This window comes from Chinchilla lanigera, unplaced genomic scaffold, assembly GCF_000276665.1.
Source record: "Chinchilla lanigera isolate Chin_1 unplaced genomic scaffold, ChiLan1.0 scaffold00052, whole genome shotgun sequence".
Taxonomy (NCBI): Eukaryota; Metazoa; Chordata; class Mammalia; order Rodentia; family Chinchillidae; genus Chinchilla; species Chinchilla lanigera.
The window spans coordinates 15,045,137-15,058,562 of record NW_004955453.1 but is presented as its reverse complement, the minus strand read 5'-3'; the positions used below and the strand labels follow the sequence as shown (position 1 = coordinate 15,058,562).

General features: G+C 53.3%; 1 protein-coding gene and 1 long non-coding RNA gene across 4 annotated transcripts in view; one reads left to right on the top strand and one right to left on the bottom strand.

Annotated features, from left to right (window-relative positions):
- Window positions 1-13,426, top strand: part of Pnkd (paroxysmal nonkinesigenic dyskinesia) — a 73,649-nt gene that overhangs the window by 45,522 nt on the left and 14,701 nt on the right. The window contains exon 1 of one of the 3 annotated variants that reach the window (XM_005395655.2): window positions 6,154-6,410. The exons of 1 other annotated variant lie outside the window; for it this stretch is intronic. In XM_005395655.2, the coding sequence (XP_005395712.1) occupies window positions 6,250-6,410 (161 nt within the window). In that variant the 5' untranslated portion in view covers window positions 6,154-6,249. Of the gene's footprint in view, window positions 1-6,153; window positions 6,411-13,294; window positions 13,324-13,426 lie in introns of those variants that run through there. One more of the 3 variants, XM_013519933.1, reaches the window with a different exon arrangement.
- LOC102013687 lies at window positions 1,475-5,967 on the bottom strand. The gene is made up of 3 exons (XR_001236182.1): window positions 5,821-5,967; window positions 4,104-5,257; window positions 1,475-1,957 (listed from the first exon to the last, which is right to left on the bottom strand). It is a non-coding gene; the product is annotated as an uncharacterized LOC102013687 (long non-coding RNA).

Sequence of the window (13,426 nt, the reverse complement as noted above, 5' to 3'; positions counted from 1 at the left end):
GGGGGGAACCGCATGTAAATAACAAAATGTATAGAGAAATGGGGACACAGAACTTGTGTTCTTTAAGAAGGGTATTTGCTGAAAGCAGCGGAATGGAGTTGGGGTCCAAGATTGGGAATAACACTGTGGGTAGTAAGAGGAGGCCTCACAGGAGGACTGTTGCGAGTTTGAGACCAGTCCGGGCTACAAAGTGAGCTCAAGGCCAGCCTAGATTGCATAGCACAACCCTGTCTCAAAAAAAAAAAAAAAAAAAAAAAGACTAAAAAACAACAACAAAAAAAGAGGCAGCCTCAGCAGAATTAAAATAGTGCCAAGCATCTGCACTGGGGTCCCAGTGAGGCCTCAACTGTAGTAGCCGAGTTTTCTCCAACCCTGTCCAACAGGTGGCAGAAGAAAGGGACTGTCAGATTGATAGCAGCAGGTCTGGCAGCTGGCCGCTGAGGCTGAAGGGACAAGGGGTAAGGAAGGTGACATCTGCTGAGAGGTTCCAGGGATGGGGCCCAGGTCCAGATTGGAAGAGAAGAGAAAAGGGCACGAGGGGCTGAAAGACTGCAAGAAAAACAGTCGAGAGGCCAGAGCTGGAGGAGCTCGTGTTCTGGGAACAAAGGAGCCAGGGAAGAGAACACTGGAGTCTAGTTTTCAGAGGCAGATAGGTTCCAGGTGAATGCAGGGCATGACCACGTGACCTGGCTGCAGAATTACAGGGACGACCTTGAAACTGAGGTCAGGAAGGAAGGCCGAGGCAGAGTTCAGATCACCCATGCAAAACGCACACTGCTGAGCAGCGGCCAGACCCACTGAGTTGCATGTCAGGGGGGAGGGGTCAGGCGTCCTCTTCACAAGCTTCCCGAGAGGATCTTAGGCTCCCTAACACTTGAGAGCTGATGAGCTACACTGTTGTCCAGGCTTGTTGGAGTTACTTGGTGGCAGAAATAAGGCAGGAGGAGTAGAAACGGCAGGGTGACTCCTCAAAGTCTGGGCTGAGTCGGTGTCTGGACTGACTAGGCATAGTGAAGAAGAGTTTCCATACGGGCCAGGAAGAGCAGTCGAGCTGTATACATCCATTTCCAAGCCAGAACTGTGGCAAAGCAGCTGGCTGAAGGTTTCCCCTGCAGAAGGCAGGACAGTGGCAGGGAAGGAAGGAGACAGAAAGCAAAGGACAGATCAGCCGAGACAGAGTAAGGTGAGACCTCTGCGCAAAGGCAGACATTGTCAGGGATTTGCTTCCAATACAGCCAGGGTTGCAGGGTGAATCTATAGCACCGTGGCTGGTGGCGGGGGCGACGTCCCTGACAAGGTGGTGAGCTTTGGTGGCAGCAACAGAGGAGGCAATGGTCTGATGGCAGTGGGGCTGGGCTGAACAGGGGCCATAGGATCCCAGCTCCCTCTTCTGAGTTGGGTTAACTTTTCTAAACTGAACTGACATCCATCCTGGTCCAACAAGATGTCTCTTTTTCTCTAACATTCAGACAGCTCCAACCATCACAGCTTCACGATCCTGTCATCATCGTCACTGTCATCGTCATCACCATCATCACCTACATCATCAGTGGTTTTGCAGTGTGCCAGCCAAGCACCACTCATCCAGCTAGAGCCACGATACAGAGATAAAGTCGGGCTGTCCTAAGGGAACAGCTTGGCTGGCAAGTGGAGCGGGGGCAGATACGAGAACCCTCACCTCACCCCACCCCGAACCTGGAAGGGTTGTCTTTCGTGAGTTAAACTCTTAAAACCGCCACATCATGGGCCAGCCCTGCATCATTAATGGATCTCTCCTAAGAGTCACAGAGGCAAACCTGAGCCTTGGCAGCAGCCCAGGGAAGAAGTCATGGCCAAAGACCCAGAGTGTATGGGTGCCTCCGACTGGGCTCTCCTGCAGCTTTCCTGATGTCGTCCGTTCTGACTCCTTGTTCACAGGCTGCCCTCCTGCATAAGGTTTGGCTTCCATACAACTCTCCTGCAGAGAGAGAGCCCGCTGGTCAGGACAGGACAGTTCCAGGCTTTTGACAGTCATGGTGCTCAATGGCAATCCACTTTTTGTTCCATCACACACATATTCATTCAGCAAGTACTTCACTGGACATCTGCCACAGGCCAGGCATTATACACAGCAGTTACGTCCTGGGGCTTGCATCCCAGTGAGGGTGACAGACAAGAATCATAAAGTGCTGTAATGGCAGATTGTGAAAAGTGCCTGGAAGGTGAAGGAAGTAATCAGAGCACTATAGTGGAGATGGAGCAATACAATGGAGAGTGATGGGTCATAAAGGCCTCACGGAGGGTAACATTTCTCTTTTCAGCTGGCTTTGAACTTCTGGGCTCAAAGGATCCTCCTACCTCACCTCCCAAGTAAAGCATTTTCTTCTATGTATACCTTACATACGGTAAGGTGTACACATCTTTAGGGTGTAGCTTGGTGAGCTTTTACATTTATAAATGCCAGTTTCTTAACCTTTCTACTACAGATTACAGCCCAATAATTCCTTACTACAGGACGCGGTCCTGGGTATTATAGGGCATTTAACAGCATCCCTAGCTTCCACCTACAAGATGCCAGTGGCAATCTTCCCCACCCCATTGTGACAATTAAAACAACCTCTAGGTGGCCAGGCATGGTAGTGCATGCCTGTAATCCCAGCCTCCTGGGCTGAGACAGGAGGATCACAAGTTCAGGACTGGCAATTTAGTGAAACCTTGTCTCAAAATTTAAAAAAAAAATTTTTTTTTGTTTTTCTTCCGGTACCAGGAATCAAACTCACAACCTTGTGCTTGCCAGGCAGGTGCTTTTGCCACTGAGCTAAATCCCCAACCCCTAAAAAGATGGTATAGCTTAGTGATATAGCACTTGTCTAGCCTGAGAAAGCTCCTGCAGACCCTGCACTGCAAAAACAAACAAAAAATGCACATTGCCAAATGTTTCCTGGAAGGTGAAACTGTCCCTGCTGACAGCCCCTGTCTATGCCATGTCACCACTAATCAGCTCAAGATGCAGATTCTCATTTGTTGGCATTTGAGCTCTTTAAAGAATTAGGGGAACAGTTCACAGTGGAGGGAGCACAAATGAAGGCACTGAGGTGGGAGTAAGTTTGGTACATTTGAGGAATCACGTGGCTGATCTGTGGAGACAAGGGCAAGAATGGCATCTGAGGAGGTTAGAGACAGGCTCGAGCAGGGGCCTTGTGGGCTGTGGTTAGGAGTCTAACATTCCTGAGAATGTTCATTAGGCGCTCATAGGTATGTGGCATCGTGCCTGATACCAAAAGATGGAAGATAAATAAATTAAAGTATAGTCTCTAAAGAAAGATAGTAAAGTCTTCGAGACTATAGAAATAGATATATCTGTGAAAAGCTATGGCATGGGAATTGCATTGAATGACAAGAGTATGTACAAGACCCAGAGCCAACAGCCAGGCATGTGGTGGTACACGCCACACACCTGCAGTCCTAGCACTTGGGAGGCTGAGGCTGGAAGATTGAAAGTTCAATGCCTGAAGCCAGCCTGAAGTACATAGTGAAAGCTCCATTTAAAAAAAATAAAAAAATAAAAAAACAAAGTTGGCCCATTGGTGGACAAGCTTAAACTTGTCGGAGGGCTCCAGAAAAGCTTTCTTGAAGAGAGCACACCAGGTCTGAATCTTTGCTGAACAAAAATGAGCGGCACACCAGGCAGCACGTACAAAGGCATGGGGGTGTGAAACAATGTTAGGTTCTGGAGATTCTTAGTTAGGTGCCACAGAAAGTGCAGGAAAGGGGTGACTGACTCACAAGCCAACAGTCTGGCTGGGATAGAAGATTCCTATGGGACAAGTGGTTAAACTAAAGCAGATCTGGAGTACACAGAGGAAGTCTTCCAGAACAGCCCAGGGTAGAAGAACTCAGCTCCCTGAGCCTGGAAGAGTCTCCTAAAACACCCCCCTGCCGCCACTCCTCATCTCCAGCCCTGCCCCAACTCCATATATTTCATAAAATGGATCTTGGGTTTATTATCTGTAGCCTTGTTAATGTGTGCATGTGAATTGAGATTTAGATTTCCCAGGCTGAGATACACAGTCTCCTGTCCTAGTAGAGCATTCTTCAAATTAGCTCATGAGTCTTCCACTTACCAAAAGCCCAGCTCCACAGGGCTCAACATAGCAAGATCAGCACTTGTTCCTTAATGCCAGTCAAGAAGCCGAGCAGTGGTGAGGGGCAGGAAAGAGCCATGCTGAGGAGCACAGATAAAGAGATTCAGGAGCTGTGGGGCTTTCCACAAAAGGAGAACAAAGGCAAGAACTGGAGGTTTGCATAGCTGGTAGCTTTGCCTCACTGGCAGCATAGTGAATCCTGGTCCAGTTAATTCCAGTTGATCCAGTATCTCAGAGCTGGTTTTGCAAGATCCTGGGAGAGCCATCATCCCGAGAGGACAATTCATTTTCTCATGGAGGGATGAGAGCTTCTGCTTACAAGGGCACCCATTTGGGGTGTAACCCCATCAGGAGATAGTCTGAGAACCCCTGCTTTTCCTGGAATCCTCAATAACTGCAGGTCTAGGACAGTGACTGGAAAACCCTAGGTATCATTCCAGGGAAGAAAACAAAAGTATTTCCCACCTTCTTCCCTCCCCATGTATCCTGTGGAACTGGGCATTGTAAAAGCTGACAACTGAATGTCCCTAAGTTATGAAAATTATATTACTTACTCTTATCTTGGTGTCTGAGGAGGCTTGGTAAGTTTAGGGCTAATAAATGTTGTATTACAGATACACCTTAAGTGATTAAATGTCCATGAGCAGAGTACAGCAAGGATCTGTCCCATAGTTGTAAGGGAACAAAGGAGGCAGATATAAAGTGAAGGCAGAGATGCCTAGCTTCTTCCTGCTTTTAGTTCCCCATTGGGCATCTACAGGCCTAGGCTTGAGGTCCTGTCCGAGTGCCAGCCTTCCTCTTACAGTGCTGAACAGCAGCCAGGCCACAGGGAAGAGGCGGACCATAGGCCCTGTCCTCAAGATGACCCACAGAAAAGAACTTTGAGAATGAGTGAGTTTCCTAGAATTAGGTGAGGTACTATTCGGTCTGGGGACAATTTAACACATCCCTGGCTCTTCTGGGAGGAGTGAGCAGTGCAGGCTGCGTTGTACATATCGATCCTACAGTTGTCAACTCTGCATTCTGAGGACTCAGTCTTTAGATCCAAGTATCAAATCCTCTGTCTTCAGATGGAGAAAAAATGTCTCCTTGGGGATCCGCTTATCTGGCATCTCACAGGCAAGTACAGGAAGCTGGAAAGAAAACAGAATTTCCTCACCTGCTCCCCCACCCTTGTATCCTGGCAGGAGCAGGAGCGGTGGTGAGCTTGACTGCAGCGTTTCCTTTCCTGGCTGACCCGGGCCAGGGCAAGGAGCCTACCAGGAAGGTCACAGTCCACAGAGACCGGGAAACGCAGCTGGGCAGGAGAGTGAGGGGCCTGCATCCTAGACCTACCTCTGCCACCCGTGCCTTCACGACCTTGGTCAAGTCTCCCCCAGGCTCCTGCGGTCCCTCTTCCCCTTCAGGACATGGATTAGATGTCACCTGCTCAGGCCGCTCCCACGTGCTCATCCCATTGACCCCTGTTTGCTTCCCTTATAGCACCACATTTGTCACCGCACACATCTGTCCGCCTGTGTGTATGTGTGTGTTTAAGTACGGATGTACATATTTGTGTTTTTGCTTGCTTATTTGGTTTGTCTCCCCCATGAGAGTCTAGACTGTAGGCTCCAGCAGCTGGAGAGACTGTGTTTTTGACCCTGCATCCTCAGAGGCTAGTACAAGTGAATGAAGAAATTAATGAATGGCAACTGACCCACATTTACTCCCCGGTGCCTTCCAGATGAAAAGTTCTTGAGGCTAAGGTTTCTTCCTAGGAGAACCACGCCGGGGCCTGTCAGGAAGTCCCCTGCAGGGGGCAGGGCGGGATGGGGACTTCTGTGCCTCCCCCAGGATTCAGGCGACTGTGCGCTAGGATTAGCGCAGGTCCCAAGCTCTCTCCCGCCCCGCCTCCTGGCCGGCCAGCCGGGGGCGGAGCCAGGCCACCTCCAGCCCGGTGGCATTCTCGGCGTCCCCCGGCCTAGGAGGGCGACGGGGCGGGTCCCACGCGGGGCCGGGGGCGGGGCCAGCACACACACACCCCCGCCAGGCCCCCACCCCGCGGGTTCTGCACGTGGGGTCGGGACCGGCCGTCGCCTAGCAACGCCCGCCCCGCCCCCGCCAGTCAACGGCTCCCGCCCCCAGCATGGCCTGGCAGGGCTGGCCCGCGCCCGGGCTGTGGGTCTCCGGCTGCGGTCTGCTGCTCCTCGCCTTCATCCTGCTCCTGACCCCCCGCGGCTGCCGAGCGCGGCTGGGCCTCCGCGGTCTGCTCATGACGCGCAGCCGGCGGCTGCTCTTCCGAATCGGGTTAGTGCCCAGGCTCTGCCAGGTGGGCGCGCTGCCGGAGGGGACAGGGAGACGGGGACGGGGGCACTGGAGAGCAGGACTGGACTTGGGCATAGAGGTCTCGGAGCTGAGGGGTCGGGGAGACGCTGTAGCAGCTGCTGAGTTCGTGGGACTGAGGAAGCAAAGGAGCTGGAGGGCTGGAGAGTCCGGAATTCGGGAAGCTGGCCAAGGGGGACCGTGCACGAGCCGGCCCGTGCCGGTCAGAGTCCGGTCCCTGTTGGCAGTGCGGGGAGGAGGACGCCTCGGACCATTTCTCCGGCACGGAAACAGCCTTCCTTCCCCCGATCCCTGCCCGCCACCGTCCATCGCCCCTCTCCTCACCGCCTGGGTGGTTGTTCTGTCCCAAGCTGGAGTCCCCCGCCCTTTCCTTGTACCCCCTACCCTGGCACGCGAAGCCCCAGGCTGTGAAATCTGACCTAACAGCCTGACTCCCAGGTCATTGCCCCGCAAGGACTGTCCCAACAGACCCTCCTCTCCCTCTGCCCCTTCCTGCCCGGGCAACTCTCACACTGCCCTGCCAGACAGGGGGAGGCTTCTTCCTACTTCCAGAGGGGGCATGGGGCAGGACATCAAGCCCCAGTTTAGGGACAGTGATGTTGGAGCTGAGAATTGTGGGAGCCCTGGCCACAAGCCATGTTGCCAGAAGCGCCTAAGCCTGGGAATTTCCTGAGCTGCAGAGACCTTGTGCCATTCACCCACTCCTCCCTCCCAGACCACCCCAGGGCTCCCCAGAACTGCAGGCCTAGCACCCCACTCACACTCAGTCTGAGACCTAAAGAGTTTTTAAAAGCCTGCTGGGCTAAAGAAAGAATTTTAGACAATACTGCAACCAAGTTGCTATTGTTGTGCAAATAGCATTACAATAATTGGATTTTAAAATATATTAACATGTTCCTTTTTGGATGTCTTGTTTTGTTTTGTTTGGGACAGAGCCTTGCTGTGTAGTTCAAACTGGCCTTGAACTCATTATGTAGCTCAGGTTGGCCTCAAACTCAAGGCAATCCTCCTGCACCAGGCTCCAAAGTGCTGGGATTACAGACGTCCACCAGCAGACCTTGCCTGAAATTTTTAAGACAATATTTTTCTCACCAAATTTCTAGGAATTTTATAGCCCTATTTAGGGAGAGAGTTTTAAATTTACTTCTACTTCCAAAACTGATAAATTCAAAGTCAGAGAACTGGCCTGAGGAAGTGAAATATTGGAGTTTCCATGAGGAACTGGAATCAGAATTCCTGCAATCAGCATGCCCAAGGTCACTATGTCAGAATTGTGAGGGTTTGCGTATATGTCTACAACTTGGATCTGGGAGTTTCCATATCCCTGAACTTGGAAGTCTCAAGAGCTTCTTCAAAATTCAGTATTTCTTTAGTTTTTCCTTTGTCTGGATTTTAAGGTTGCTTTAGAATCAACTTCCCGAATTTGCAGAGCAGAGAGTACGCCTGGAATCAGAATTGCAGACCTGCCCCTCCACAGTCTAGGAAACAATGAGTCCAGTCCCTCGGGGGAGTGGCTGCTGACTGCTGTCGGGGAGAGGGGAGACCAGCAGGAAACTTGTGGAGAATGTGCAGGTGTTGATGCTGCGTAGGCCTCCAGGCCGGCAGGAAGGATGGAGCGGGAGGGGGAACACACAGACACCCCCAACCTGAAGGTGTGGCTGGGAGCGTCACCAATAGAGGCCTCTGTGGGGAGCAGGAAAGCAGACCCTGGAAACCTAAACAGCAGCTGGGAGAGGAGCCATTGTTCGTGTTACCATTAATAATGACGACAATTTGAGAAGAGAAGTGTTGGACAGTTTTAGAAAAGGCTTTCCTCAAACATCAGCGCTGTTGCTTTGGGATAGGAATAATTGGACCGAACCTCAGATGGATCTGGGCTAAGCTGAGGTTAGACACGTGCACTTGGGGCTTGTGTGCCAGCTAAGCACAGCAGCATGAGAAGCACAGGACAAATCAGCTTTTGCGTCCTGGCTCCGTGCATAGGAGCCATGTGACCTTGGACAGGCACCCTTTCTGTGCCTAGCTTGTTTGCATCTCTGATTGGGGGGTAGGGGGTTGGGGATATAGCTCAGTGGCGCAAACGCCTGCCTGGCAATCACAAGTCGTGAGTTTGATTCCCGGTACCAAAAAAAAAAGTCTACTGTTGAAATGGGGGTGGTGATTGTGCCCACCTCCCGGGGCTCCTGTGAGGACCCAGTGAAACTGTGCACATAGTGCCTGGGGCCTGGCTCGAAGTGTGTGCTCAGGAAGTGGTGGCAGTTGCTCGTGCTGTAGCCTGGGGTGGGCAGGAAAGAGGACATGTGTCATGGCCGGCTCCTGGAGCTTCCTTATGTACTTCATTCCTGTCTGCTGTGTCCACCACCCGGCAGTCTGCTGTGCCGACCACCCTGCAGAAAATGCCACATCCCTTCATGCACTCGGTACCCCCTGGCTGCCTTTAGTCAGGATTTAAGGGTCACAGACAGGAGCAGGACTAGGTCACTGTTCCCCAGGGGCAAGGGGAAGGCACATGTGAACAGATGTGAACTGTGATAGGAACAAGGCCCAGTAGGCTTCCAGGAGCGGCAAAGTACGCACACCGAAGGAGCCTGGAATGGGAGGGGGCCTCCTATGTGTGCCTCGTTTCCCTTTCGCCCCTTTGCCTTTTTGCTGTAGTAGAAAGGCTGACAGAACAGGGCCCTGAGGAGAGACTTTGACTGCACACTTCCCACCCCGTGGCTACCACCCAGCCTGGGCCAGCCTGGTCCTGCCTAGCCTGGCCTCCTAAACCAACTGATTCGGGATGCCTTTATAGCCCAAGTGTTCTCTAGAGCAGCCGGAATGGAGCTACTCAGATTTAAGTGAGAAACATGTCCCTTCTCCGCACAGACCGCTCCAGAGGATTCTAATCCCTCTCATGAAGTCAGACTCCTCTGCACCCGGCTCCCCTTCCCAGTCATACCAACCGTTCTGCTTTTTTTCAGACACCCTCTGATGGTCCTGCCTCCCTCTCTGTGCCTTTTATCACTTCCACTTCTTCCCCCTTAGGGGCCTCCCCCGCTCTTGCTGCCTGTATGCAAACAGCAGGGTGCCCACCTCTGCACCCTCTGTCCCCTCCCCCACTTTATTATTCTCCGTAGTCCACACACCATGCCACAAACTGTATCTACTGGCCTCTCTGTCTATTGTTTTTCTCCTCCACCCACAATATGGTCACACAAGGGAAGAAACTGTTTGCTACTCTATCCTGGCTTCTAGAACAATGCCTGGTACCTGCTTGGGCCTTAAATATTTTTAAATGCCTGAATGTCTTGGCCCAAGTGCCAGGCCCTCCATGAAGCCAGCCCAACCCAGTCCCAGTTCATCTCTACCTCCACACAGGCCCTGCCACCGCCTTCTGGCTTAGCGCCTTCAGCGTGTCTCCTTGCCTGTCCCAGGCTCAGCTAGACACGGTCTGGCTCCCTGGTAACTCCCCCAGACCTGGCCCAGGGAGCTGGGTGGAATCAAGAGCGCCTGGCACCAGGTGGAGGGAGAGAAGGGGAAAGCCAAAAGAAACAAACCAGAACCAACACAGATCCCAGGCTCTGGCTGGACAGGTGGCCTAGGAGGACAGAAATCAGCCCAGGCCTTTGGGCTAGGACTACCGAGCTCAGTGGAGGGTGAGCCAGCTGGGCTCTGAATACCCTCCAAGTCCTGCCTGAGAGCCTGCAGACGCTCCTGCCTCTGTGCACACGGGCATCCTGTGAAGAGGGCTGTGCCATCCGAGGAGGAGCTAGCTGTCCTGGAGCAGGCATGCAACGCAGGCCTCCTGTGCAGCGGCCTCCAGTGGCATGGGGAAGTGACCCCCATCCCCCACTACCCCTCCCCAGTGCTGGCAGCTGCAGGAAGCCCTCTCCCCAGAGCCTGTCCAGTTTTCTCTTTGAAGGAAGCTGCTACCTGTTGCTAAGGGGCCCAAGCAGACACGGGCTCTGTTAAGAACCCTGTGTTCCAGTGGCCCTCCAGGTCCCTCAGCCCACAAACAGCCCATTCCAGATTCAGTGTGATAAACAGTGCCCTGTCTCTGTTGGATGCAGAGCCTGGGCGAGCTGGGTCCTGGCCGGGAGCTCCCCCGACCGGTGGCTCACCCACCTGGGCTTGCTTATTGGGTCACAGTGGAGTCTGCTGCCCACCCCCTCCCTGGTCAGGGCCAGAAGGGAGGAAGGCAGGGAGGTGACCCTGCAAAGGGGCCTCTCAGGTCCTTCTGTTGGAGGCAGAGCCTCCTTTATGCTGCTCCCCTCCTGCCCCTGGCCTAGCTGGGCCAGACCCTTGGAAGCCCTCGGGCCTTTCTCAGGGCTTCTCACGTGGGAAAATGGCCAAGGGAGGAGGGGAGGAAGAAGAGCGCCTTTGTGTGTTTTCTGCTCTGTGTCAGAGGGCGGGCGGGGGCTGTGTCTCGCCATCCCCAGCTGTCCTACATGGCCACAGACACCAGAGAAGCCGCACGCTGGCTGTGGCTCAGTGAGGCAAGGAATGAGGGTGCGCTGTGACACCACAGTGGGGCCGGACTCTGCACGGCCCTGAGCCTGCCGGCAAGGCCCCAGGCAGCTGCCGCTCCCCCCACGTTCCCCCTGCCTCCTACTTGGGTCCCAGAGGACCAATTAGGAAACCTTATTTTCTTTTTGGTGAGGTGACGGTGGGTAGTTCCGGGCCCCAGAACTGCTGAATCAGAATCCAGAAAGGCAGGGAGAGAAGGTCAGAATCTTATTTAATCCTCCTCCTAGATCATTCTAATACGGGTGGTCAAGGCCCGCCTTGAGGAGCCCTGTCCTGGATCCCTGCTTGCTGACCTCGCCTGGGACCCCCATGGGAGAGTGTGAACCCTATTCTGGTCCCAGGGCATCACTGTCATTTTGTGAGTCATGTGAACTTGAGAGGAGGGGCATTCAGTTTAACAGAAAGGAAAACTGAGGCATGGGGAGTGGATTCCTGCCTTTTACATCCAGTGCAGAAGAAAAGAAGCTGTGTATCTGACAAGGGTGCAAGAAACCAGGGGTAGCCAGGCATGGTGGCACATGCCTGTAATTCCAGGAGGCTGAGGCAGGAGGATCACAAGTTTGAGCCCAGCCTGGACAATTTAGTGAGACACTGGCTCAAAAAATAAAAAGAGCTGGGTATGGTGTCATAATCCTAGCACCTGGGAGCCTGAGGCAGGAGGATCGCCACAAATTGGAGACCAACCTAGACTGCATAGCAAGACCCTGTCTCAAACAAAACAAAACAAAAAAATAAAATAAGATAAATAAAAAGGGATGGGGATGTAGTTCAGTGGTCGAGCACACCTAGGTTCAAACTACAATACTGAAAGAGAGAAACAGAGCGAAAAGAAGGGACTGGGGATTTAGCACAGTGGCACAGCACCTGCCCGGCAAGCGCAAGGTCGTGAGTTCAATTCCTGGTACCAGAAAAACAAAAACAAAAACAGGGCCCTTTCCAGGGCAGTGACATCCCAGCTGGTGGCACTTGCCAGTAGCAACAACACCTTCAGGGGACCCCTTCACTGCCACATCTTCCCTTCTAGACCTCATTTTTTCTTAAATTCCCTTCATCATCTGGCTCCCATTGGAGAAGGCTCCGTCAACCTTTCAACGCAAGGTCAGGAATCACAGAACCTATATTTGAAGTAGAACTTCAAGAGTCCTTGGCTCAGGGGTCTTATCCAGAGACCCTCAGATCCCTGCCCCTCTGCAGCTGTCCGAAAAATGCTGCCTATGTAAGGAATTGTTCCCAGGAGAGGGTTCAGAGCAATTACCAGACTCCCTGGAGGCCCAAGGGGCCAGATCCTGCGCTGGGTGTCCGGGTCATTGTAACCACCCGATGTTATCATTTTCCCTGGGAGAGGCCCCCAAAGGAATTGGGGTGGCCCCAAAATAGTTCAGGCCAGTCATCCTACCCTCTCATTTGGGACTTGGGGAGGCTTTTAGTGGTTGGGTGGACTCCATGTCAGTCAGCAGTGACCTAGCCCCTCGCTCTGTGATCACGGCTGAGGCTCTTCTGCCCTCCTCCCGCTTCCTCGTCTGTGCAGCGGAGGGAATGCAGCGCGGCATCAGGCTTGTCCGGAGGAGGATGACCTCAAGCAATCGATAGGACGCACTTGGCGCAGGGCTTGGGCAGAGGTGGAGGCAGGAAAAGCTATGGTGCCGGTAATCGTTATTAAAGATGAGGCAACAGGCTCCAGAGAGGGGCAGTGACCTGCACGGGGCACAGCAAGGGCTGGGGACCCGGCTGCAGACTCCTGTCTTGCGCTCCTTCCACCTGCTGATGCTCCCAGCGCTCCTGACTCCTTCCCGTCTCCTGACTCCGAGGCCCTGGCACAGACCACAGGACAGGGGATGTTGGGATTTTGTGCCCCAGTGACACAGCACCACCCATGCCCTCGGGTCTGGGTGACCTGCTTGGCACAGTACACTGCATGCCCAGGTCTGCGGGGGCAGCAGAGAGAGGGGTGGAACTTGGGAAGCAGACAGGTAAGGAGGGGAGGACAGAGGGGCGGAGAGGGTTTAAGTGAGGCAAGACGCCTCCATGGATCCACATTCTGGCTGGGTGACTGTAAGTCCTGGGTACCACACCCCTCCCCAGCCTTTCCTGAGTGCCACTTGCTATCTGTGCCACTTCTGGGATCTCCAGGGAGGCTGCGGGAGCACTGAGGAGCCACAGGAGGAGCGGGCGGAATTGAGCTGCCCTGGGCCAGGCACTCACCACGCACCTGAGATAGAAGCCTAGGTATAGACCTGGTCTTGATGGCCCTACATGTTGGGAGCGCACACCCCAGCTGGAGCTGAGGAGGGAGTCTGTGGGCATCGGCAAGGACTGCAACTCTGAGAAGACGGGAGTTAGCTGTGCCCTGAGAGATGTCAGGATTCCAGTAAGTGGAGAAGCCCAGAGGGCAGCAAAAGGGTTTTCCCGGCAGAGCTGCCAGAGCATGCAGGGTGGTTTTGAAATTTTAATAACAAGTTTAAACATTCAAA